A 24,545-nucleotide genomic window follows, 5' to 3' on the forward strand; every position below is an offset into this window, starting at 1 on the left:
GATGGCGTCCCTTAGATTCCGATTGGCTGATAGAATTCTATCAGTCAATCGGAATTAAGGTAGAAAAAATCCTATTGGCTGATGCAATCAGCCAATAGGATTGAAGTTCAATCATATTGGCTGATCCAATCAGCCAATAGGATTGAGCTTGCATTCTATTGGCTGATTGGAACAGCCAATAGAATGCCAGCTCAATCCTATTTTTTCTACCTTAATTCCGATTGGCTGATAGAATTCTATCAGCCAATTGGAATCTAAGGGACGCATCTAGGATGACGTCACTTAAAGAGATATTCATTACGAAGAAGCCGTCGTTTGAAGAGGATGCTCCGCATCGGATGTCTTGAAGATGGACCCGCTCCGCGCCGGAAGGATGAAGATAGAAGATGCCTCTGGATGAAGACTTCTGCCCGTCTGGAGGACCACTTCTGCCCGTCTGGAGGACCACTTCTGCCGGCTTCGTTGAGGACATCTTGCCGCTTGGATGAAGACTTCTCCCAGTAAGTGAATCTCCAGGGGTTAGTGTTAGGATTTTTTTTAAGGGTGTATTGGGTGGGTTTATTTTTTAGGTTAGGGCTTTGGGTCTGCAATAGAGCTAAATGCCCTTTTAAGGACAATGCCCATCCAAATGCCATTTTCAGGGCAATGGGGAACTTAGGTTTTTTTAGTTAGTATTTTATTTGGGGGGTTGGTTGTGTGGGTGGTGGGTTTTACTGTTGGGGGGGTATTTGTATTTTGTTTAACAGGAAAAAGAGCTGATTTATTTGGGGCAATTCCCTGCAAAAGGCCCTTTTAAGGGCTACTGGTAGTTTAGTTTAGGCTAGGGGTTTTTTTTTGGGGGGGGGGGGTTATTTTGATAGTGCTCTTAGATTAGGTGTAATTAGTTTAAAGATCTGTAATTTGTTTTTTATTTAGTGTTTGTTTTTTTGTGTGATTTAGCTAATTTAATTTAATTTATTTAATTGTTTTTAATTTATGTAATTTATTTAATTGTAGTGTAGTGTTAGGTGTTAGTGTAACTTAGGTTAGGTTTTATTTTACAGGTAAATTTGTATTTATTTTAGCTAGGTCGTTATTAAATAGTTAATATCTATTTAATAACTATTCTACCTACTTAAAATAAATACACACTTGCCTGTAAAATAAAAATAAACCCTAAGATAGATACAATGTAACTATTAGTTATATTGTAGCTAGCTTAGGGTTTATTTTATAGGTAAGTATTTAGTTTTAAATAGGAATAATGTAGTTAATGATAGTAATTTTATTTAGATTTATTTTAATTATATTTCAATTAGGGGGTGTTAGCGTTAGGGTTAGACTTAGGTTTGGGGGTTAATAAATTTAATATAGTGGCGGCGACGTTGGGGGCAGCAGATTAGGGGTTAATAAGTGTAGGTAGTTTGCGGCGACATTGGGGATGGCAGATTAGGGGTTAATAAGTATAATGTAGGTGGCGGCGATGTCCGGAGCGGCAGATTGGGGGTTAATAAGTATAATGCAGGTGTCGGCGATGTCAGGGGCGGCATATTAGGGGTTAATAAGTGTAAGATTAGGGGTGTTTAGACTCGGGGTTCATGTTAGGGTGTTAGGTGTAAACATAAAATGTGTTTCCCCATAGGAATCAATGGGGCTGCGTTACTGAGTTTTACGCTGCTTTATTGCAGATGTTAGACTTTTTCTCAGCCGGCTCTCCCCATTGATGTCTATGGGGAAATCGTGCACGTGCACGTGCACGTACGACCAGCTCACCGCTGACTTAAGCAGCGCTGGTATTGGAGTGCGGCACATTTTTGCTAAACGCTCACTTCTTGCCTTTTATTGCCGGGTTTGTAAAAACCTGTAATACAATCGCTGCAGGTAAGCGAGCGGTGAGAAAAAACTGTTCGTTAGCATCACACAGCTCCTAACGCAAAACTCGTAATCTGGCCGTAAAATAGCTACAATGTAACTATTAGTTATATTGTAGCTAGCTTAGGTTTTATTTTACAGGTAAGTATTTATTTATTTTTAAATAGGAATAATTTATGTATTAATTGTCATTTTTATTTGGAATTATTTTAATTATGTTAAAGTTAGTGGGGGTTAGGGTTACGTTAGGGTTAGATTTAGGGGTTAATAACTTTAGTATAGTGGCGGCGACATTGGGGGCAGCAGATTAGGGGTTAATAAGTGTAGTTAGCTGGCGGCAATTTTGGGGCAACAGATTAGGGGTTAATAACAGTAATGTAGGGTGCTGCGATGTTAGGGACAGCAGATTAGAGGTTAATAAGTGTATGTAGGTGGCAACGACATTGGGGGTAGCAGATTAGGGGTTAATATAATTTAACTAATGTTTGCGATGTGGGAGCGCAGCGGTTTAGGGGTTAATATGTTTATTATAGTGGCGTCAATGTCCGGAGCGGCAGATTAGGGGGTTAATAATTTTATTTTAGTGTTTGTGAGGTGGGAGGGCCTCAGTTTAGGGGTTAATAGGTAGTTTATTAAAAAAAAGAGTCCAATTTACTGTCATCAACTTTACCTCTTTCTCTTGACATGCTTTGTTGAAACATAGAGGCCCATTTGTCATGCTCCGAACAGAGCTTGAGGGCCTGTGTTTCTGGCAAGCCTGCAGGCTCACCAGAAACAGCAGTTATGAAGCAGCGGTCTAAAGACCGCTGCTCCATAACCTGTCCGCCTACTCTGAGCAGGCGGACAGACATCGCAGGAATTAAACCCGATCGAGTATGATCGGGTTGATTGACAACCCCCTGCTAGCGGCCGATTGGCTGTGAATCTGCAGGGGGCGGCGTTGCACCAGCAGCTCACAAGAGCTGCTGGTGCAATGCTGAATACGGAGAGCGTATTACTCTCCGCATTCAGCGAAGTCTGTTGGACCTGATCTGCACTGTCGGATCAGGTCCGACAGACCTTTAATAAATAGGCCTCCTTGCCACTTTCCATGAGGGCATATCGAGATAGGTTTAGGAGTGTGCACGCTACTTGAGCTCTTTCGGTTGCATGTACTAAGCGGAAGATGATGATTTGGAGCCCCTCCCCTGCAGTGCAAACTCGCTCATGCCATCCTGTTTATTGCAAGTTGCAAAGCTGTGGTTATACGGCCACTGCTTTTTAACCTCTCTGTTGCCTCTGAGGTGACAGAGATAAATCAATCCACACTCGCTTGTTTTCAGTGATTGACATACGCTTCTGCAGGAGAGGCTGTACAAGGAAAAACTTGTGAAATATTAACAAAGGGCAGCGGACGTACAGTGTTCGATGCATGCCTGCAAGCCATTTAGACAGGGAGACAAATTCCCAAATGGGTAGCCTTGTCCATCTGTCCTTTAGTACACAGGGCCCTGTATGTATAGCATTATTACAAATATTATTACAAACAACTTCCACCATATAGTGTTCAAGTCATGTGCTTGTTCCTGAGACTACCTCAGTATGCTGCCATGCAATGAAGCTAAGTTTAATCAAATGATACAAAGAGAAAGAGGCAAAATTGATAATTAATAATACATAGAAAACATTGGATTTTTTTTTTATAATTTTTTTATTGTTTTTTTAACATTTTGAAATTCTATTACAAATGTAGAACATCAGTAAAATTCTTACAAACAAACAGCAAGGATAACAGTGTTATGTCTTAGTAATACAAGCTTTTGACAGTACAGTGTTTACTATTGTTCTCAACAAGCATAACAAGTCTTGTCTAAAACGATGTAGATATAGATTTTGATAATTCAATATCCCGCTATGAAATTTTCCTTTTAGCTATAGGAAGACAGGGAAAGAGAAGTAGATTGGTTTATTCAGTTTGACTGCTGAGGGATAGTGTGTTTTGTTATATTTTAGGAGAATGTTACTCAGTAAGGTATGGGAATATGGGATAGTATATCCAACACAAATGTTTGCTGGTATTACATTTTAGGTGCAATGGAAATGCGACCTTGCATTCGCATTGCACGGAAGCATTGCGCTCATGAGGGCGTACTTCCATAAGCTCCAATGGGAGCCTCATTCTTATGTCGTGAGGGGGTAAGTCATGCAGTGATGGGCAGCAGATTGTTAATATATATGTATATGAATATATACATATACTGTTTTAATCAAAATAATTCAACCCCCATTACAAATCAGATTTATTGTCAAAATGTACAGACTTTTAGCTCTTTGAAATGAACAAATCAAACAAAAGCAATTGAAATAGCTCAACACAACGAATCCTTCAAGTGGTTTCCCCAAATTCAACTGAAAATGCAACTTCTAATGAATTCTGCAGTCTCAAAATTATTCAACCCCTTCATGGCAATCATCTTTAGTACTTAGTAGTGCACCCTTTTGCTGTTATGACCTGCTGCAAATGAGATGCATAGCCAAACACCAGTTTCTGGAAGCATTCCTGAGGAATCTTAGTCCATTCCTCATGAGCAATGGCCTCTAGTTCAGTAATATGTTTGTGTGCTGCAACTGCCTTCTTCAAATCCCACCAGAGATTTTCTATGGGGTTCAAGTCAGGTGACTGTGATGGTCACTGTAGAATCTTCCAGGACTTCTTCTACAACCAAGCCTTGGTGGAATTTGAGGTATGCTTGGGATCATTGTCCTGTTGGAAGGTCAAATGACTCCCACTCTTCAGCAGCTGAAAGTCTGTAAATTTTGACAATAAACCTGATTTGTAAAGGTGGTTGAATACATTTGATTACAACTGTATATTTATGTGTTAATATGTGTATACTGTATACACGTATTAACACATAAATATATATGTATATAAGCATATGCTGGAAGGGGGTGAGAGAAAGCGCAAACAGAGATCTAAGTGTAGATTATACACCTGGTAAGCCCCATGTATTTTTTACAAACTACTCACAAGATAGTAGGTGAAAATAAGCACATAGGTAAAGTTGTATCCTTGAGCAGCGTCCAATAAAGAAAACAGCTTCTGTGGTTATAAGCTTTTTATTAATGTTTAAAACAAGCACTAGCTTTGTATATATTAGCAAGCCGGCTACAGCAGGTGGAACCTATAATTTTAATACAATGTAAGCTGGTATACGTGACTAGCTTACATTGTATTAAAATTGCATTGCCCTACGGCAAAGCAAGGTGTGTTCTCAATTTATAGGTTCCACCTGCTGTAGCCGGCTTGTTAATATATACAAATCTAGTGCTTGTTTTAAACATTAATAAAAAGCTTATAACCACAGAAGCTGTTTTCTTCATTGGACGCTGCTCAAGGATACAACTTTACCTATGTGCTTATTTTCACCTACTATCTTGTGAGTAGTTTGTAAAAAATACATGGGGCTTACCAGGTGTATAATCTACACTTAGAATTCTGTTTGCGCTTTCTCTCACCCCCTTCCAGCTTTTTACTATTGGTTCGAACTGACCTTAAAGAGGAGCAGCAGCTGCAGAATATAACAGGAATATTTTCCACACTTGCTGAAAAACAAGGACATCTCTGGAGAAACCCTGGGGATTTCAGAAACCTGATTTATTCTATTTATCTACTAGAGACGGTACCATAACAAGTGTTTTACAATACAGATTGACTTTTATTTATTATTTTTCATATTTATGTGGTAAATGAGGTAAATGTAAATTGTTATATTTTATAACTTTTGATTTATTTCTTTTCTCTAATATCATTGTATTTTTATTTTATATTTTTATTGGGTACCTTTAGATTTATTTATTTATTTAGAAAGTGCAGCGCTGCTTTTGTTTATTTTTTAAAATTTGTATATAAGCATATACCTATATATTTACAGGGGACACACAGTTCTTATAGACCGCTATGTAAAGGCACTATAGAGTGTATTTATATATGTGTGTATGTATGTATGCGTGTCAATAAATGTGTATATATGTATGTTTATGTGTGTATTTATATATCTGTGTACATGTATGTATGTGTGTTTATATATGTGTATATGTATTATGTATGCGTGTCAATAAATGTGTATATATGTATGTTTATGTGTGTATTTATATATCTGTGTACATGTATGTATGTGTGTTTATATATGTGTATATGTATGTATGCGTGTCAATAAATGTGTATATATGTATGTTTATGTGTGTATTTATATATCTGTGTACATGTATGTATGTGTGTTTATATATGTGTATATGTATGTATGCGTGTCAATAAATATGTATATATGTATGTTTATGTGTGTATTTATATATCTGTGTACATGTATGTATGTGTGTTTATATATGTGTATATGTGTATGTATGCGTGTCAATAAATGTGTATATATGTATGTTTATGTGTGTATTTATATATCTGTGTACATGTATGTATGTGTGTTTATATATGTGTATATGTATGTATGCGTGTCAATAAATGTGTATATATGTATGTTTATGTGTGTATTTATATATCTGTGTACATGTATGTATGTGTGTTTATATATGTGTATATGTATGTATGCGTGTCAATAAATATGTATATATGTATGTTTATGTGTGTATTTATATATCTGTGTACATGTATGTATGTGTGTTTATATATGTGTATATGTGTATGTATGCGTGTCAATAAATGTGTATATATGTATGTTTATGTGTGTATTTATATATCTGTGTACATGTATGTATGTGTGTTTATATATGTGTATATGTATGTATGCGTGTCAATAAATGTGTAAATATGTATGTTTATGTGTGTATTTATATATCTGTGTACATGTATGTATGTGTGTTTATATATGTGTATATGTATGTATGCGTGTCAATAAATGTGTATATATGTATGTTTATGTGTGTATTTATATATCTGTGTACATGTATGTATGTGTGTTTATATATGTGTATATGTATGTATGCGTGTCAATAAATGTGTATATATGTATGTTTATGTGTGTATTTATATATCTGTGTACATGTATGTATGTGTGTTTATATATGTGTATATGTATGTATGCGTGTCAATAAATGTGTATATATGTATGTTTATGTGTGTATTTATATATCTGTGTACATGTATGTATGTGTGTTTATATATGTGTATATGTATGTATGCGTGTCAATAAATGTGTATATATGTATGTTTATGTGTGTATTTATATATCTGTGTACATGTATGTATGTGTGTTTATATATGTGTATATGTATGTATGCGTGTCAATAAATGTGTATATATGTATGTTTATGTGTGTATTTATATATCTGTGTACATGTATGTATGTGTGTTTATATATGTGTATATGTATGTATGCGTGTCAATAAATGTGTATATATGTATGTTTATGTGTGTATTTATATATCTGTGTACATGTATGTATGTGTGTTTATATATGTGTATATGTATGTATGCGTGTCAATAAATGTGTATATATTTGTGTGTATTTATATATGTGCGCATTTGTATGTTGTATGTATGTGTGTGTTTATATATGTAGGTATGTGTATGTATGTGCGTATTTATATATGTGTGTTTATATATGTAGGTATGTATATGTTTGGGTGTATGAAGTATTTTATACTTACATGCATCTCAATAAAATACTATATTATATAGCTAAGTGAAGAACTCCACTACTTGAGTGGATGTTTAGTGCACCATTGGCCTAGTGCTCAGGAACCGACAAGAGTTTTTCAGCACATCCCCATAGCAGTCTATTATGTGGAAGATTTAGAAAATCCACACTATCTGTCATCCAGATGTTAGAGTGGATTAGACCTAGACTATTACTTGTGTGATAAAATATTGCTTTGGACTTGTAATAAGAGAACACAAATATAAGCACTATTGATTTTACTCTAGCAATGTAAAAGCACAATAATATTCATATTTTTGTGCTCACTTTTAATCTAGCCCTATGTATGTTATTTTGTTCATCTAGCCCTATGTAGGTTATTTTGTTCATCTAGCCCTATGTAGATTATTTTGTTCATCTAGCCCTATGTAGATTATTTTGTTCATCTAGCCCTATGTAGATTATTTTGTTCATCTAGCCCTATGTAGGTTATTTTGTTCATCTAGCCCTATGTATGTTATTTTGTTCATCTAGCCCTATGTAGGTTATTTTGTTCATCTAGCCCTATGTAGATTATTTTGTTCATCTAGCCCTATGTAGGTTATTTTGTTCAACTAGCCCTATGAAGGTTATTTTGTTCATCTAGCCCTATGTAGGTTATTTTGTTCATCTAGCCCTATGTATGTTATTTTGTTAATCTAGCCCTATGTATGTTATTTTGTTCATCTAGCCCTATGTAGGTTATTTTGTTCATCTAGCCCTATGTAGGTTATTTTGTTCATCTAGCCCTATGTATGTTATTTTGTTCATCTAGCCCTATGTATGTTATTTTGTTCATCTAGCCCTATGTATGTTATTTTGTTCATCTAGCCCTATGTAGGTTATTTTGTTCATCTAGCCCTATGTAGGTTATTTTGTTCATCTAGCCCTATGTAGGTTATTTTGTTCATCTAGCCCTATGTATGTTATTTTGTTCATCTAGCCCTATGTAGGTTATTTTGTTCATCTAGCCCTATGTAGGTTATTTTGTTCATCTAGCCCTATGTAGGTTATTTTGTTCATCTAGCCCTATGTAGGTTATTTTGTTCATCTAGCCCTATGTAGGTTATTTTGTTTATCTAGCTCTATGTAGGTTATTTATATTGTATTTTACATTTATATTTATAACATATTTTTCTAATCAATTGAATCCAACGTTAGGAGCACTTTTGCTAACTTTGAGTCAAAATATTGCTACAAATTTTCTTTTCATTCAAGTTCATTTACTTCCTTCTTCAGGGATTCTAGCTCTTCCGTTGGAGGAGAACTGATTTTTGGGGGATTTGATTCATCTCGTTTCTCTGGTCAGCTAAACTGGGTCCCCGTTTCTAACCAAGGATACTGGCAGATCCAGCTGGATAAGTGAGTACTAACATGATAATGTCATTCAAATCAGTAGTTTCACATATACTGGTAGAAAACCCTTTATCCAAACTGCCCAGGACCGGTTTCGATATCGGAATAGTTTGGATTTTGGAATATTTGCATCTGTAAAATGGGACCAAGTGTAAACAACAATATCTTATGCCATTTAGACAATATTTACATGTCCTTATACAGTTTTAATATGGAACCTAAAGGTAGTTTTATATAACTTTCAGGGCCGGCTCAACCATGGGACCAAGTGGGTCCAAGGGACCCAGGCAGCACTTGACAAGGGGCAGCACTATATTGACTGAGTCAGTCACTGTCAGACCCCTGTCTTCTGTCTCTGTGTGGGAATGCACAAAGACACAGAATCAACCCATTGTTTCTTTCCCACTTGCTGAAATTGTGCATAAGCATTGGTTGCATGCAGGTAGGCAAGCTTAGTAATGTCAGTGGTCAGGCTAGTAGGCTGATATGTTAATCAATAATTTTATTATTGGGGGCGTCATTGTAATCTCGGACCCAGGCAGCACAATGTCTTGAGCCGGCCCTGATAACTTTTAATACATTTGTATACATAGCACCCTCAGATAGATAGTACAGTACTGTGATCAGAAAGGTAATAGTTGCTTTAAAAAATATAGGCCTAGATTTAGAGTTGGGCGGTAGCCGTCAAAACCAGCGTTAGAGGCTCCTAACGCTGGTTTTTACCGCCCTCTGGTATTTGGAGTCAGTCATTAAAGGGTCTAACGCTCACTTTTCAGCCGCGACTTTTCCATACCGCAGATCCCCTTACGTCAATTGCGTATCCTATCTTTTCAATGGGATCTTTCTAACTCCGGTATTTAGAGTCGTGGCTGAAGTGAGCGTTAGAAATCTAACAACAAAACTCCAGGCGCAGAAAAAAGTCAGTAGTTAAGAGCTTTCTAGGCTAACGCCGGTTTATAAAGCTCTTAACTACTGTGCTCTAAAGTACACTAACACCTATAAACTACCTATGTACCCCTAAACCGAGGTCCCCCCACATCGCCGCCACTCGATTAATTTTTTTTAACCCCTAATCTGCCGACTGCCACCTACGTTATACTTATGTACCCCTAATCTGATGCCCCTAACACCGCCGACCCCTATATTATATTTATTAACCCCTAACCTGCCCCCCACAACGTCGCCGCCAGCTACCTACAATAATTAACCCCTAATCTGCCGCTCCGTAAACCGCTGCTACCTACATTATCCCTATGTGCCCCTAATTTGCTGCCCCTAACACCGCCGACCCCTATATTATATTTATTAACCCCTAATCTGCCCCCCTCAACGTCGCCTCCACCTGCCTACACTTATTAACCCCTAATCTGCCGAGCAGACTGCACCGCTACTATAATAAAGTTATTAACCCCTAATCCGCCTCACTCCCGCCTCAATAACCCTATAATAAATAGTATTAACCCCTAATCTGCCCTCCCTAACATCGCCGACACCTAACTTCAATTATTAACCCCTAATCTGCCGACCGAATCTCGCTGCTACTGTAATAAATGGATTAACCCCTAAAGCTAAGTCTAACCCTAACACCCCCCTAAGTTAAATATAATTTAAATCTAACGAAATAAATTAACTCTTATTAAATAAATTATTCCTATTTAAAGCTAAATACTTACCTGTAAAATAAACCCTAATATAGCTACAATATAAATTATAATTATATTATAGCTATTTTAGGATTTATATTTATTTTACAGGTAACTTTGTATTTATTTTAACCAGGTACAATAGCTATTAAATAGTTAAGAACTATTTAATAGCTAAAATAGTTAAAATAATTACAAAATTACCTGTAAAATAAATCCTAACCTAAGTTACAATTAAACCTAACACTACACTATCAATAAATAAATTAAATAAAATACCTACAATTACCTACAATTAAACCTAACACTACACTATCAATACATTAATTAAATACAATACCTACAAATAACTACAATTAAATAAACTAACTAAAGTACAAAAAATAAAAAAGAACTAAGTTACAAAAAATAATAAAATATTTACAAACACTAGAAAAATATTACAACAATTTTAAACTAATTACACCTACTCTAAGCCCCCTAATAAAATTACAAAGCCCCCCAAAATAAAAAAATGCCCTACCCTATTCTAAATTTAAAAAGTTCAAAGCTCTTTTACCTTACCAGCCCTGAACAGGGCCCTTTGCGGGGCATGCCCCAAGAAATTCAGCTCTTTTGCCTGTAAAAAAACACATACAATGCCCCCCCCCCAACATTACAACCCACCACCCACATACCCCTAATCTAACCCAAACCCCCCTTAAATAAACCTAACACTAAGCCCCTGAAGATCTTCCTACCTTATCTTCACCTCACCGGGTATCATCCAAAATCTTCATCCAACCGAAGCGGGGGCTGGCGATCCATAATCCTGCGGCTGAAGAGGTCCAGAAGAGGCTCCAAAGTCTTCATCCTATCCGGGAAGAAGAGGCGATCCAGACCGGCAACCATCTTGATCCAAGCGACATCTTCTATCTTCATCCGATGAAGAACGGCTACATCGTGAAGACCTCCAGCGCGGATCAATCTTCTTCCGACGACGTCCAACTGAAGAATGACGGTTCCTTTAAGGGACGTCATCCAAGATGGCGTCCCTCGAATTCCGATTGGCTGATAGGATTCTATCAGCCAATCGGAATTAAGGTAGGAAAATTCTGATTGGCTGATGGAATCAGCCAATCAGAATCAAGTTCAATCCGATTGGCTGATCCGATCAGCCAATCAGATTGAGCTCGCATTCTATTGGCTGATCGGAATTCCTACCTTAATTACGATTGGCTGATAGAATCCTATCAGCCAATCGGAATTCGAGGGACGCCATCTTGGATGACGTCCCTTAAAGGAACCGTCATTCTTCAGTTGGACGTCGTTGGAAGAAGATTGATCCGCGCTGGAGGTCTTCACGATGGAGCCGTTCCTCATCGGATGAAGATAGAAGATGCCGCTTGAATCAAGATGGTTGCCGGTCTGGATCGCCTTTTCTTCCCGGATAGGATGAAGACTTTGGAGCCTCTTCTGGACCTCTTCAGCCACAGGATTATGGATCGCCAGCCCCCGCTTGGGTTGGATGAAGATTTTGGAGCCAGGACCGATCGGTGATACCCGGTGAGGTGAAGATAAGGTAGGAAGATCTTCAGGGGCTTAGTGTTAGGTTTATTTAAGGGGGGTTTGGGTTAGATTAGGGGTATGTGGGTGGTGGGTTGTAATGTTGGGGGGGGGTATTGTATGGTTTTTTTTACAGGCAAAAGAGCTGAATTCTTTGGGGCATGCCCCGCAAATGGCCCTTTTCAGGGCTGGCAAGGTAAAAGAGCTTTGAACTTTTTAAATTTAGAATAGGGTAGGGCATTTTTTTATTTTGGGGGTCTTTGTAATTTTATTAGGGGGCTTAGAGTAGGTGTAATTAGTTTAAAATTGTTGTAATATTTTTCTAATGTTTGTAAATATTTTATTATTTTTTGTAACTTAGTTCTTTTTTATTTTTTGTACTTTAGTTAGTTTATTTAATTGTAGTTATTTGTAGGTATTGTATTTAATTAATGTATTGATAGTGTAGTGTTAGGTTTAATTGTAGATAATTGTAGGTAGTTTATTTAATTTATTTATTGATAGTGTAGTGTTAGGTTAAATTGTAACTTAGGTTAGGATTTATTTTACAGGTAATTTTGTAATTATTTTAACTATTTTAGCTATTAAATAGTTCTTAACTATTTAATAGCTATTGTACCTGGTTAAAATAAATACAAAGTTACCTGTAAAATAAATATAAATCCTAAAATAGCTATAATAAAATTATAATTTATATTGTAGCTATATTAGGGTTTATTTTACAGGTAAGTATTTAGCTTTAAATAGGAATAATTTATTTAATAAGAGTTAATTAATTTCGTTAGATTTAAATTATATTTAATTTAGGGGGGTGTTAGGGTTAAAGTTAGATTTAGCTTTAGGGGTTAATAAATTTATTAGAGTAGCGGTGAGCTCCTGTCGGCAGATTAGGGGTTAATACTTGAAGTTAGGTGTCGGCAATGTTAGGGAGGGCAGATTAGGGGTTAATACTATTTATTATAGGGTTATTGAGGCGGGAGTGAGGCGGATTAGGGGTTAATACATTTATTATAGTAGTGCTCAGGTCCGGTCGGCAGATTAGGGGTTAATAAGTGTAGTTAGGTGGAGGCGACGTTGGGGGCGGCAGATTAGGGGTTAATAAATATAATATAGGGGTCGGCGATGTTAGGGCAGCAGATTAGGGGTACATAAGGATAATGTAGGTGGCGGGGGTGTACGGAGCGGCAGATTAGGGGTTAAAAATAATATGCAGGGGTCAGCGATAGCGGGGGCGGCAGATTAGGGGTTAATAAGTGTAAGGTTAGGGGTGTTTAGACTCGGGGTACATGTTAGAGTGTTAGGTGCAGACGTAGGAAGTGTTTCCACATAGAAAACAATGGGGCTGCGTTAGGAGCTGAACGCAGCTTTTTTGCAGGTGTTAGGTTTTTTTTCAGCTCAAACTGCCCCATTGTTTTCTATGGGGGAATCGTGCACGAGCACGTTTTTGAAGCTGGCCGCGTCCGTAAGCACCGCTGGTATCGAGAGTTGAAGTTACGGTAAATATGCTATACGCTCCTTTTTTGGAGCCTAACGCAGCCATTCTGTGAACTCTAAATACCAGCGGTATTTAAAAGGTGCGGCCAGAAAAAAGCCAGCGTAGCTAACACACCCCTTTGGCCGCAGAATTCTAAATCTAGGCGATAGACCATTATTTGCATTTTAGATCACACAAAAAAAAAAAAAAACAATTAGGTAGAGAAGATTGTGACTTACAGATAGGGAAAAATAGCAACTTATGATATATTTTTTTTTAAATATCAATTAAAAAGTTTGGATTTCAAAATAGGTTTTGATTTTTAAATTTCTGATTTGGGGATTGTACTTGTATTAACATTGTGCAATATTACCAGCATGCCATATTTTGGATTAATGTTTACTCTTGCACTTACAAAAGATGTTTATAAAATATACATGAAATTACATTTTAACATAATATATGCCCACCCAGGCACCTAAAAGGATAAGATTTTACTTTAGCTGTATACCTCTGAGTGCTGGCAATCCTGAATGTTGTATTTGATATTGATCTGTTCATTTCTCTACTGGACTTTGCACTCATGCTGCTCTGCGGTTAGCTGGCTGAGTCACATGATGTCAACTTGATCTTCTGAGAGTGCCAAGTAAGCTGCGAGTTTTGCCAGTGGCATTGGATGTCTATCCGCTATCACTTCTGTGTTTTGTATGTGTTTAGGGCGGATTAATGGTTGCAACGCCCTTGTTTGTATCATTTGGCTGAAATTCATTGCAATGAACTAGAGGCAAAATGTCAAGTAACTTGTATTTATCATATAAATATCTTTTTAGAGATAGGGAAATAACATTGAAAAGATTTGATTTTTTATTTGATTTTTTGAATGGGAAAAATGGGGAAATTCCTTGCTTCAGTGCTTTCCCTCTTTCTCCACAGCAGCATTAACCATTGCTGTTAATTAAAGGGCATAACAGTGCAATAGTAAAATGCTATAATGCTCTAGAGCATTTTACTTATGCACTACTGTGGGGGTCAAACATATAATTAAAGTATGCTATGTAATGACAATGCGCTTGTTCTTCTAAACTGGACTTTAGCCAGTGAAGGAAAATTATATATCCATAGCCGCCAATCACCTGTGCTCAGGAGGAGACCTTTATAGCGAGGTGCCATTATTTTTGTTAGGCTTGCATCATGCAACTGACTTTAGTTTAAAATTTCCATTAGTTAAGTAAGTGAAGAACCTGGGATTTCCTTGTTTTTTTGTTTAACTAAAAAATAAAAATGTCCTACATTTAAAACTCACAACTCACAAAAACCTGGAAAAATTATGTAATGGGCCCCAGAGTCATCAACATTAATTCTGTGACTTAAAAAAACAACCTGAGCCTACATTTTTCTATGGTCAGCCATTCTGTTTTAGGTTCAAATCATAGAACTGCTACTGACAGCCCCCCACTGACAGCAGACCCTCTGTCCATTGATGAATGCCTAAATGCTCAGTCCACCAATGCCCATTCTCTTTCATGCTGAACCCAAAGTATTCCATCCACAAAAGTCTTATTAAAGGGTCAGGATATAAAACAGTTTAATTGCTGTAATATTATTTATCATTTTAAATGGATTTTACCTTCTTTTTTTTTAAATTAATTTGTGCAGCCCCACAAGGGGGCTAGGGTCTCTACAAGAGGACTTATCTAGTTTGATGTAATACATCTTCTAGACTAACATGAGCTGGTTTATTAATCAGTGAATGCTAGAGAGCCAGAAACTCTGTTTCTGCTCATGTGCTCAGAAGAGGCAGAATGCAAATTACGTTCTCAGCATTAGGGATGGGCGAATGTTTTGCAACAATCAAAAAAACTAAACCAACTTTAACATATTCATTTGTTTGAATTTTGAATGTTTGTACAGCATTCTAACATTTGTTTAACTTAATAGCATTTCTAATGCTTTCTTTAAAGTGCATGTAAAGTCAACATACTTGCTCTGCATCATTGTGTGTATTTTCGAAAATAATAGTGAGTTTCATTCATCAAAATCGCAACATCGAAATCTAAAAAGAAATAATTAATACTTTGCCTTGTATTCTTATCGGCAATTCCTCCGCCCGACATTATGGGCCCACATTATTTTCATGATTGACAGTTCTATTTAGAACTATTTTCCTTTTCCCCGGGGCGTCAGGCCAGTTGTTACCTACGTCACGCGAATCTACTGCGCATGCGCAAACTACCCGATGACATTACCACCTCAATGCGCGTCCGCGATTTGCGCATGCGCGATATGTCGACGGAATAATTTATTCATTCAGTATTGTCATGCTAATAGTAAACGCATGCGCAAATGAGAGCCCGGATCGTGAACGCGATTAGCAGCGACGTCATCGAGTGGGCGTTAGATATTTCAATGATGCTGGGGGAAAAACCGGAAGAAGACGGTTGGGAGGAGTTCAATGCATAGAACGGAAATAAGTTTATAAATAAAAATAACGATAAAGAAAATTTATTTTGCACTGAGATTATTGCGGTTTGACTATTTATAATATTGGGAATAAGTAGGTAACAATTAATTAGAAAAAACTTACATTCACTTTAAATGCAATATTCAATTAAAAAAATTCCAATAGTTTAATTTGAATTATGCAATATTCGAATTACAAAAATTCTAATCAATATTTTTGTAATAGTATTTCTAATGCTCTCTTTAAATGTAATATTTAATTTAAATAATTCTAATAATTTGATTTGAATTATGCAATATTTGAATTAGAAAAATTTGAATCAATATATTTGTATCTTTGGCCTCTATTTATCAAGCTGTCTACTTTCTAGCATTCGCCGGCCCCAATACGCTCGCCTAAGCTCGCCTAACATCGCCGCCGCGGACCTGAATACGTTTGCCAAATTTATCAAGAAAGCAGTCAAAAAGCCGTGCACCAAGAACGGTGCGATGAGCAGCGGACTGTTGATAACTAACAGTCATCGATCTCGCTGCTTATCGGGTATTCGCAGCTTTCTTGCTAGCCTGTCACTAAGCACCCACACTATACTATACTGTTTTACCCCCTATACCGCCGCTCCCGGAGCCCCCGCAACTAAATAAACTTATTAACCCCTAAACCGCCACTCCCGGACCCCACCACAATTAAATAAATATATTAACCCCTAAATCGCCACTCCCGGACCCGGCCGCAACTATAATAAATATATTAACCCCTAAACCACCGCTCCAGGACCCCGCTGCCACCTACATTATACCTATTAACCCCTAATCTGCTGCCCCCTATACCGCCGCCACCTACATAAAGTTATTAACCCCTATCCTGCCGATCCCGGACCCCACCGCAAATAAATAAATACTTTCTAGCATTCGCCGGCCCCAATACGCTCGCCTAAGCTCGCCTAACATCGCCGCCGCGGACCTGAATACGTTTGCCAAATTTATCAAGAAAGCAGTCAAAAAGCCGTGCACCAAGAACGGTGCGATGAGCAGCGGACTGTTGATAACTAACAGTCATCGATCTCGCTGCTTATCGGGTATTCGCAGCTTTCTTGCTAGCCTGTCACTAAGCACCCACACTATACTATACTGTTTTACCCCCTATAACGCCGCTCCCGGAGCCCCCGCAACTAAATAAACTTATTAACCCCTAAACCGCCACTCCCGGACCCCACCACAATTAAATAAATATATTAACCCCTAAATCGCCACTCCCGGACCCGGCCGCAACTATAATAAATATATTAACCCCTAAACCACCGCTCCAGGACCCCGCTGCCACCTACATTATACCTATTAACCCCTAATCTGCTGCCCCCTATACCGCCGCCACCTACATAAAGTTATTAACCCCTATCCTGCCGATCCCGGACCCCACCGCAAATAAATAAAATGTTTAACCCCTAAACCGCCACTCCCAGAGCCCACCGCCACCTACATTACATTTATTAACCCCAAATCTGACCCCCCCCCACACCGCCGCCACCTACATTATATCTATTAACCCCTAAACCTAAGTCTAACCCTAACCCTAACACCCCGCTAACTTAAATATAATTTAAATTAATCTAAATAAATATTCCTATAATTAAATAAATTATTCCTATTTAAAACTAAATACTTACCTATAAAATAAACCCTAAGATAGCTACAATATAAATGTTACATTGTAGCTATTTTAGGGTTTATTTTTATTTTGCAGGAAGCTTTGTATTTATTTTAACTAGGTACAATAGCTATTAAATAGTTATTAACTATTTAATAGCTACCTAGTTAAAATAACTACAAATTTACCGGTAAAATAAATCCTAACCTAAGTTACAATTACACCTAACACTATACTACAATTAAATAAATTAAATGAATTAAATACAATTACCTACAATTAAATAAAAATAACTAAAATTAACTAAAGTACAAAAAAAACAAACCTCTAAATTACAGAAAATAAAAAAAATTACAAGAAGTTTAAACTAATTACACTTAATCTAAGCCCCCTAATAAAATAAAAAATCCCCCCAAAATAATAAAATTCCCTACCCTATACTAAATTACATATAGCCTTTAAAAGGACTTTTTGCGGGGCATTGCCCCAAAGTTATCAGCTCTTTTACCTGTAAAAAAAGAAATACACCCCCCCCCAACATTGAAAAACCCACCACCCACACCAACCTTACTCTAAAACCCACCCAAACCCCTTAAAAAAACCTAACGCTAACCCCCTTAAGATCACCCTACCTTGAGCCGTCTTCACCCAGCCCGGCCTAAGTCCTCAGCGAATTCGGGGGGCGAAGTGGTCCTCCAGATGGGCAGAAGTCTTCATCCAATCCGGGCAGAAGAGGTCCTCCAGATGGGCAGAAGTCTTCATCCAAGCGGCATCTTCTTTCTTCTTCCATCCGACGAGGAGCGGCACCATCTTGAAGACATCCGGCGCAGAGCATCCATTGATCCCGACGACTAAACAATGAATGACGGTTCCTTTAAATGATGTCATCCAAGATGGCGTCCCTTGAATTCCGATTGGCCGATAGGATTCTATCAGCCAATCAGAATTAAGGTAGGAAAAATCCGAAGTTCAAGTTCAATCCGATTGGCTGATCCAATCAGCCAATAGAATGTGAGGTCAATCCTATTGGCTGATTTCATCAGCCAATCGGATTTTTCCTACCTCAATTCCGATTGGCTGATAGAATCCTATCAGCCAATCGGATTTTTCCTACCTTAATTCCGATTGGCTGATAGAATCCTATCAGCCAATCGGAATTCAAGGGACAACATCTTGGATGACGTCATTTAAAGGAACTGTCATTCGTCGTTTAGTCGTCGGGATCGATGGATGCTCCACGTCGGATGTCTTCAAGATGGTGCTGCTCCTCGTCGGATGGAAGAAGATAGAAGATGCCGCTTGGATGAAGACTTCTTCCCATCTGGAGGACCTCTTCTGGCCGGATTGGACCTGGATTTGTTGGCCCGGCTGGGTGAAGACGGCTCAAGGTAGGGTGATCTTCAGGGGGTTAGTATTAGGTTTTTTTAAGGGGGGTTTGGGTGGGTTTTAGAGTAAGGTTGGGTGTGGGTGGTGGGTTTTAATGTTGGGGAGGTGTATTTCTTTTGTTACAGGTAAAAGAGCTGATTACTTTGGGGCAATGCCCCACAAAATGCCCTTTTAAGGGCTATTTGTAATTTAGTATAGGGTACAGAATTTTATTATTTTGGGGGGATTTTTTATTTTATTAAGGGGCTTAGATTAGGTGTAATTAGTTTAAACTTCTTGTAATTTTTTTACATTTTCTGTAATTTAGAGTTTTTTTTTGTACTTTAGTTAATTTTAGTTATTTTTATTTAATTGTAGGTAATTGTATTTAATTCATTTAATTTATTTAATTGTAGTATAGTGTTAGGTGTAATTGTAACTTAGGTTATGTTTTATTTTACAGGTATATTTGTATTTATTTTAACTAGGTAGCTATTAAATAGTTAATAACTATTTAATAACTATTGTACCTAGTTAAAATAAATACAAAGTTGCCTGTAAAATAAAAATAAACCCTAAAATAGCTACAATGTAACTATTAGTTATATTGTAGCTATCCTAGGGTTTATTTTATAGGTAAGTATTTAGTTTTAAATAGGAATAATTTATTTAATTATAGGAATATTTATTTAGATTAATTTAAATTATATTTAAATTAGGGGGGTGTTAGGGTTAGACTTAGGTTTAGGGGTTAATAGATATAATGTAGGTGGCGGCTGTGTAGGGGGGGGTAGATTATGGGTTAATAAATGTAATGTAGGTGGCGGTGGGCTCCGGGAGCGGCGGTTTAGGGGTTAAACAATTAATTTATTTGTGGCGGGGTCCGGGATCGGCAGGATAGGGGTTAATAACTTTATGTAGGTGGCGGCGGTATAGGGGGCGGCAGATTAGGGGTTAATAGGTATAATGTAGGTGGCAGCAGGGTCCGGGAGCATCGGTTTAGGGGTTAATAAATTTATTATAGTTGCGGAGGGGTCCGGGAGCAGCGGTTTAGGGGTTAAACATTTTATTTAGTTGCGGTGGGGTCCGGGAGCGGCAGTTTAGGGGTTAATAGTATAATGTAGGTGGCGGCGGTGGCAGGGCGGCAGTTTAGGGGTTAATACGTCTAATGTAGGTGGCGGTGGTGTCGGGCGGCGGTTTAGGGGTTAATAAGTATAAAGTAGGTGGCAGCGGTGTAAGGGGGACAGATTCGGGGTGTTTAGACTCGGGGTACATGTTAGGGTGTTAGGTGCAGACACTTCCCATAGGAATCAATGGGATATCGGGCAGCAGAGAACATGAGCTCTCGCTGCTGTCAGACTCCCATTGATTCCTATGATATCTGCCGCCTCCAGGATGGCGGATTGAAAACCTGGTACGCAGGGCCGGAATAGTGGCGAGCGTACCTGGTTGTTCTGTGATAACTACCAAAAGTAGTCAGATTGTGCCGAACTTGCGTTCGGAACATCTGCAGTGACGTAACCATTGATCTGTGTCGGACTGAGTCCGGCGGATCGTATGTTACGTCACTAGATTCTACTTTTGCCATACTGTAGGGCTTGATAACTATGGCGAATCAGCCTCGCCACAAATACGCTGTGGAATTCCAGCGTATTTGTGGTTGACGGCTTGATAAATAGAGGCCTTTGTATCTATTATGGGCTCGATTTATCAATCATTTGGGGAATTCTCCTTTCTGTTCTCCTATCAGTTCTCCACGTGGACGCCTATGGAGAGGCACACATATGCGCCCGTATTTATCATAAAAAAGTATTTTTTTCTCCTTCAGAGAGCTGAGGAGAAATAATGATAAATTTCTCCATTCGGATTAGTATTGTCTCCTTATTTATCACTAAAAATAAGCATCTATTCTCCATGTCAATCGTACAGTATATAAACCAATAGAAATCTTTATACAGCCTTCCTATTAGCTTTGTTAACGCCCCTCTTCAGAAAACTTTAATATAAGAAAATAGATCTACATTTTCATTGTTTTTGTGCTTCAATTTTAGCGCTTTTTTATATCTTATTTTTATGCCTCATTTTTGTGCTCTGTTATATATTATTTTGGCACTCCATTATATATATTTTTTTCACTCCTTCATAAATTATTATTGTGCTCCAATAACCATTATTATTGTGCTTTGTTATAGATAAGTTTTGCACCTTGTAGAGCCCTTTTTTTGTGTAACTGCTTCTACAACTGGTAGAGAATAGATTTCTAATGCTGTTCTTCACTGTAGCTATAGAGAACTTTAATGCAGGAACTTGCAGGAGAACTTTCAGTCCTCCACATGAGAATATAAATGATAAATTTGTAAGTAGGAGAATTATGAGGGGAACTATATGAAATACGACTAAAAAGATCTAATTTAACCCTTTTTTGGAGAACATGTTCTCCAAGGAGAGTGAGAACAGAGTAGGAGAATTTTGCAGTCGAACTTGCCCAATTTTAGGTGCATTTTTGAATGATAAATAGGAGAATTATTTCTAATGAGAACTTTTATTAGAAAATCTAGGAGAATATGAATGATAAATCAAGCCCTATGTATTCATTTACTAAATTCCCTACTCGAGATTTGCATTTGTTTTTGTACGAATTCACATTTATGACGAAAATAGTATATTCATTTTGTTTTAACAAAATGCATATCCGAATGAATACGCCAACCAAAAATTGTCAGTATTCATTTGTTTATTTTTTAATTTTTTTAAAGGATTTAATACTTACCTTAGTGAGCGCTACATGCTCTGGAGAGCACATTAAGGGAAGTATTGAATAGACATGTGCATGGCGAAAAAATTCGGTTTGGTTTGGATCGATTCAGATTTTTTCGAATTTCGGTTCGGAGCGATTTGAATTCGGAAAAATTTGAATCAATTCGGTTCGGATTTATTTCGGATTCATTCGGATTCGAATCAATTCGGTTCAGATTTGTTTCGGATTCATTCAGATTCAAATAAATTCGGCTGGATTTGGTTCGATTCGTTTCGGAAATTCGGAATTTCGGTAAGTGTTAGGTGGGATTAGACTAGTATTATGTACAGTACATTAGGTGTAACCCATAGCAGAGTGATATAACCTAATATACTGTACATTACTAGTGTAATGCATGGCCATCCAAATCTACTGAATAAATCCGAATGAATCTGAATAAATCCGAAGTAATTCGGATTTATTCGGTAGATTTGGCACTATTTTAATTCGGAGATTCGGTTCAATCCGAATCTCCGAATTTGCAGAATTTTCCGAATTTCCGAATCGAACTGAACCAAATCGCACATGTCTAGTATTGAAGCAACAGGTGAACTTTACACCTGTAGCCTTGAAACATTTTACATAAATTTTAACGAAAACAAATGTAGATGTTTTTTTTTTTTTTTTTTTTTTAAGTTTCAAAAGCTTTATTGAAAATATAAACATAACAATCATAGCAAATGTTACAGTGTAATCTGTTAATCTCTCAAAGGGTGTAAATTGAATGTCTGTAGTGTCCAATATCCAATCATCATCTCCTGTGTCAACACCAGAGGAGCTTATTTAGTTCCATGTCTTTGTTTCAACATTGAAACGTTATATAAACAGTGATCTAAGAAACAGAAGTGCATTCATTGAGTTCCAAAAGTATCTACATTGCTTATACACTGAAAAAGAATATATGTAAAAAGGAGGTAAAGAATGAAGGGCGGGGGTATCCCAGCGGCAAGCTTGAGTATATATATCTCTATAGTCGCCTAGTATCTTATTCTGTGAGGTGTGCTTCTCCATTTGCCCATGCTGACAGCATAAGCTCGTGTATGTCAGTGGTGCCCTGCACTAAGTGGTGGTACCTTTCGAGTTGAAGTAACATGGTGACCTGTGTTTTCCAATCTGACAGTGTCGGGACAGTGTGTGTTTTCCAGTTTTTAGGAATTAATATTTTAGCACTATTCAGCATGATCATCAATAATGCTCTATGCTCTTTGCCCTCAATCCTAGGCAGCGAGAGATATAGAAGAATCTTGGGATCATTAGGCACAGTACAGCCTAATACGTTTTTAATGTGAGAGAGGACTTCTACCCAGTATGTGTCTAATTTGGGGCATTCCCACCATATGTGTAGCAAGGAGCCCTCTCCTCCACAATTTCTCCAACATTTCCCGGAGGGTGACCTGTATATGTGCTGTATTCTAATTGGGGTGAGGTACCACCTGGAGAGAAACTTGTAGTTTGACTCTTGAATTCTGGCCGAGATTGATGATTTTTTTAGTAGCTTGAAAGGCTGTCTGCCACTCTTGGTATGTAATGTCTGTATTCAGCTCTTTTTCCCACGACTTAACATAGGAAGGCAGAGTTTCTGTTTCTCCTAGAAGGAGGAGTTTATACAGTCTCGAGATTGCATGCTGTGTTTTTGTGTTTTGCAAGCAGAGTGATTCAAAGGGGGTGTTTGGTCTTATGAAATGTTGCCTATGCTGATGTGTATTTAAGTAGTGGGATATTTTAGCATGTGTGAACCAGTTCATAGGCAGTTCAGGTAGTTGTTCCTTTATGTCCCCAACTTCCTTAAGCTTGTGTTCCTCTATCAATGCAGAGATCACTCTCCTGTCTAGACTTGTGATTTGGTTCGATCTAGTTTCCCTGAAGTCCCAGGGCAAATCTGGATGGTTGCAAATAGGGGTAAGTGGTGATGTTATTCCGGATATGTGTGTTGAGGTGTTGATAATTCTGTCCCATACCTGATAGAACTCCAACAGGAGGGGGTAATCTGCCACCGTCTTAGGCCTATGTTTCTTGTTAACCCAAGCTGTCAAACCTACATTGTTTGTATTCATTATGTCACAATCTAATTGAACCCATTTTTTGTTTGGGTCATTTTGGCACCAGTCCAGCAATCTGTGTAGTGCAATTGCCTGTTTGTATGTGGCTATGTGCGGAACCCCCAGCCCTCCTTTGTCTCTGGGAAAGTATAATGTACGTCTTGCTACCCTTGGTTTAATTTCTCTCCATATGTACTGATCAATGAGTCCTTGTATCCTGTCCAAGTAGTGTGCTGGGAGAGATATAGGAGTTGTTTGAAGCAGATAGAGTAGTCTGGGCAAGACATTCATCTTCACCACGTTGATGCGTCCCAGCCAGGAGATAGATTTATTTCTCCAGCTGGACAAGTAAGCAACCAGACTATGTTCCAGTTGTTTGTAATTAGCCTGGAACATCACCTGTGGGTCTGGGGACAAATAAATTCCCAGGTACTTCATTTTTATCTGTTGTTTTTTCAAGGGGCAATTTAGTAGGAGCCTGAGTAATTCGTCGGCTTTGTATGTGATGTTTAAGAATTCGGATTTGCTAAGATTAAGGTGGAAGTTTGAGACCCTGCCAAAGTCTGCAAATGTTTCAAGTGCCTTGGGTATCGATAAGTCTATGTCAGTGAGAGTAAGTATGACATCATCAGCGTATAGCGCCAGTTTATGTTCATGTGTGGTGGTATGTATACCCTTAATTTGTTTATTTGACCTAATAG

General features: G+C 37.8%; 1 protein-coding gene across 1 annotated transcript in view; it reads left to right on the forward strand.

The window, feature by feature from the left end:
* Nucleotides 1-24,545, forward strand: part of CTSE (cathepsin E) — an 85,876-nt gene that overhangs the window by 26,361 nt on the left and 34,970 nt on the right. The window contains exon 6 of the mRNA XM_053704668.1: nucleotides 8,760-8,882. Coding sequence (XP_053560643.1) covers nucleotides 8,760-8,882 — 123 coding nt within the window. The remainder of the gene's footprint in view (nucleotides 1-8,759; nucleotides 8,883-24,545) is intronic.

The sequence above is a fragment of the Bombina bombina genome, chromosome 3 (assembly GCF_027579735.1).
Source record: "Bombina bombina isolate aBomBom1 chromosome 3, aBomBom1.pri, whole genome shotgun sequence".
Lineage (NCBI taxonomy): Eukaryota > Metazoa > Chordata > Amphibia > Anura > Bombinatoridae > Bombina > Bombina bombina.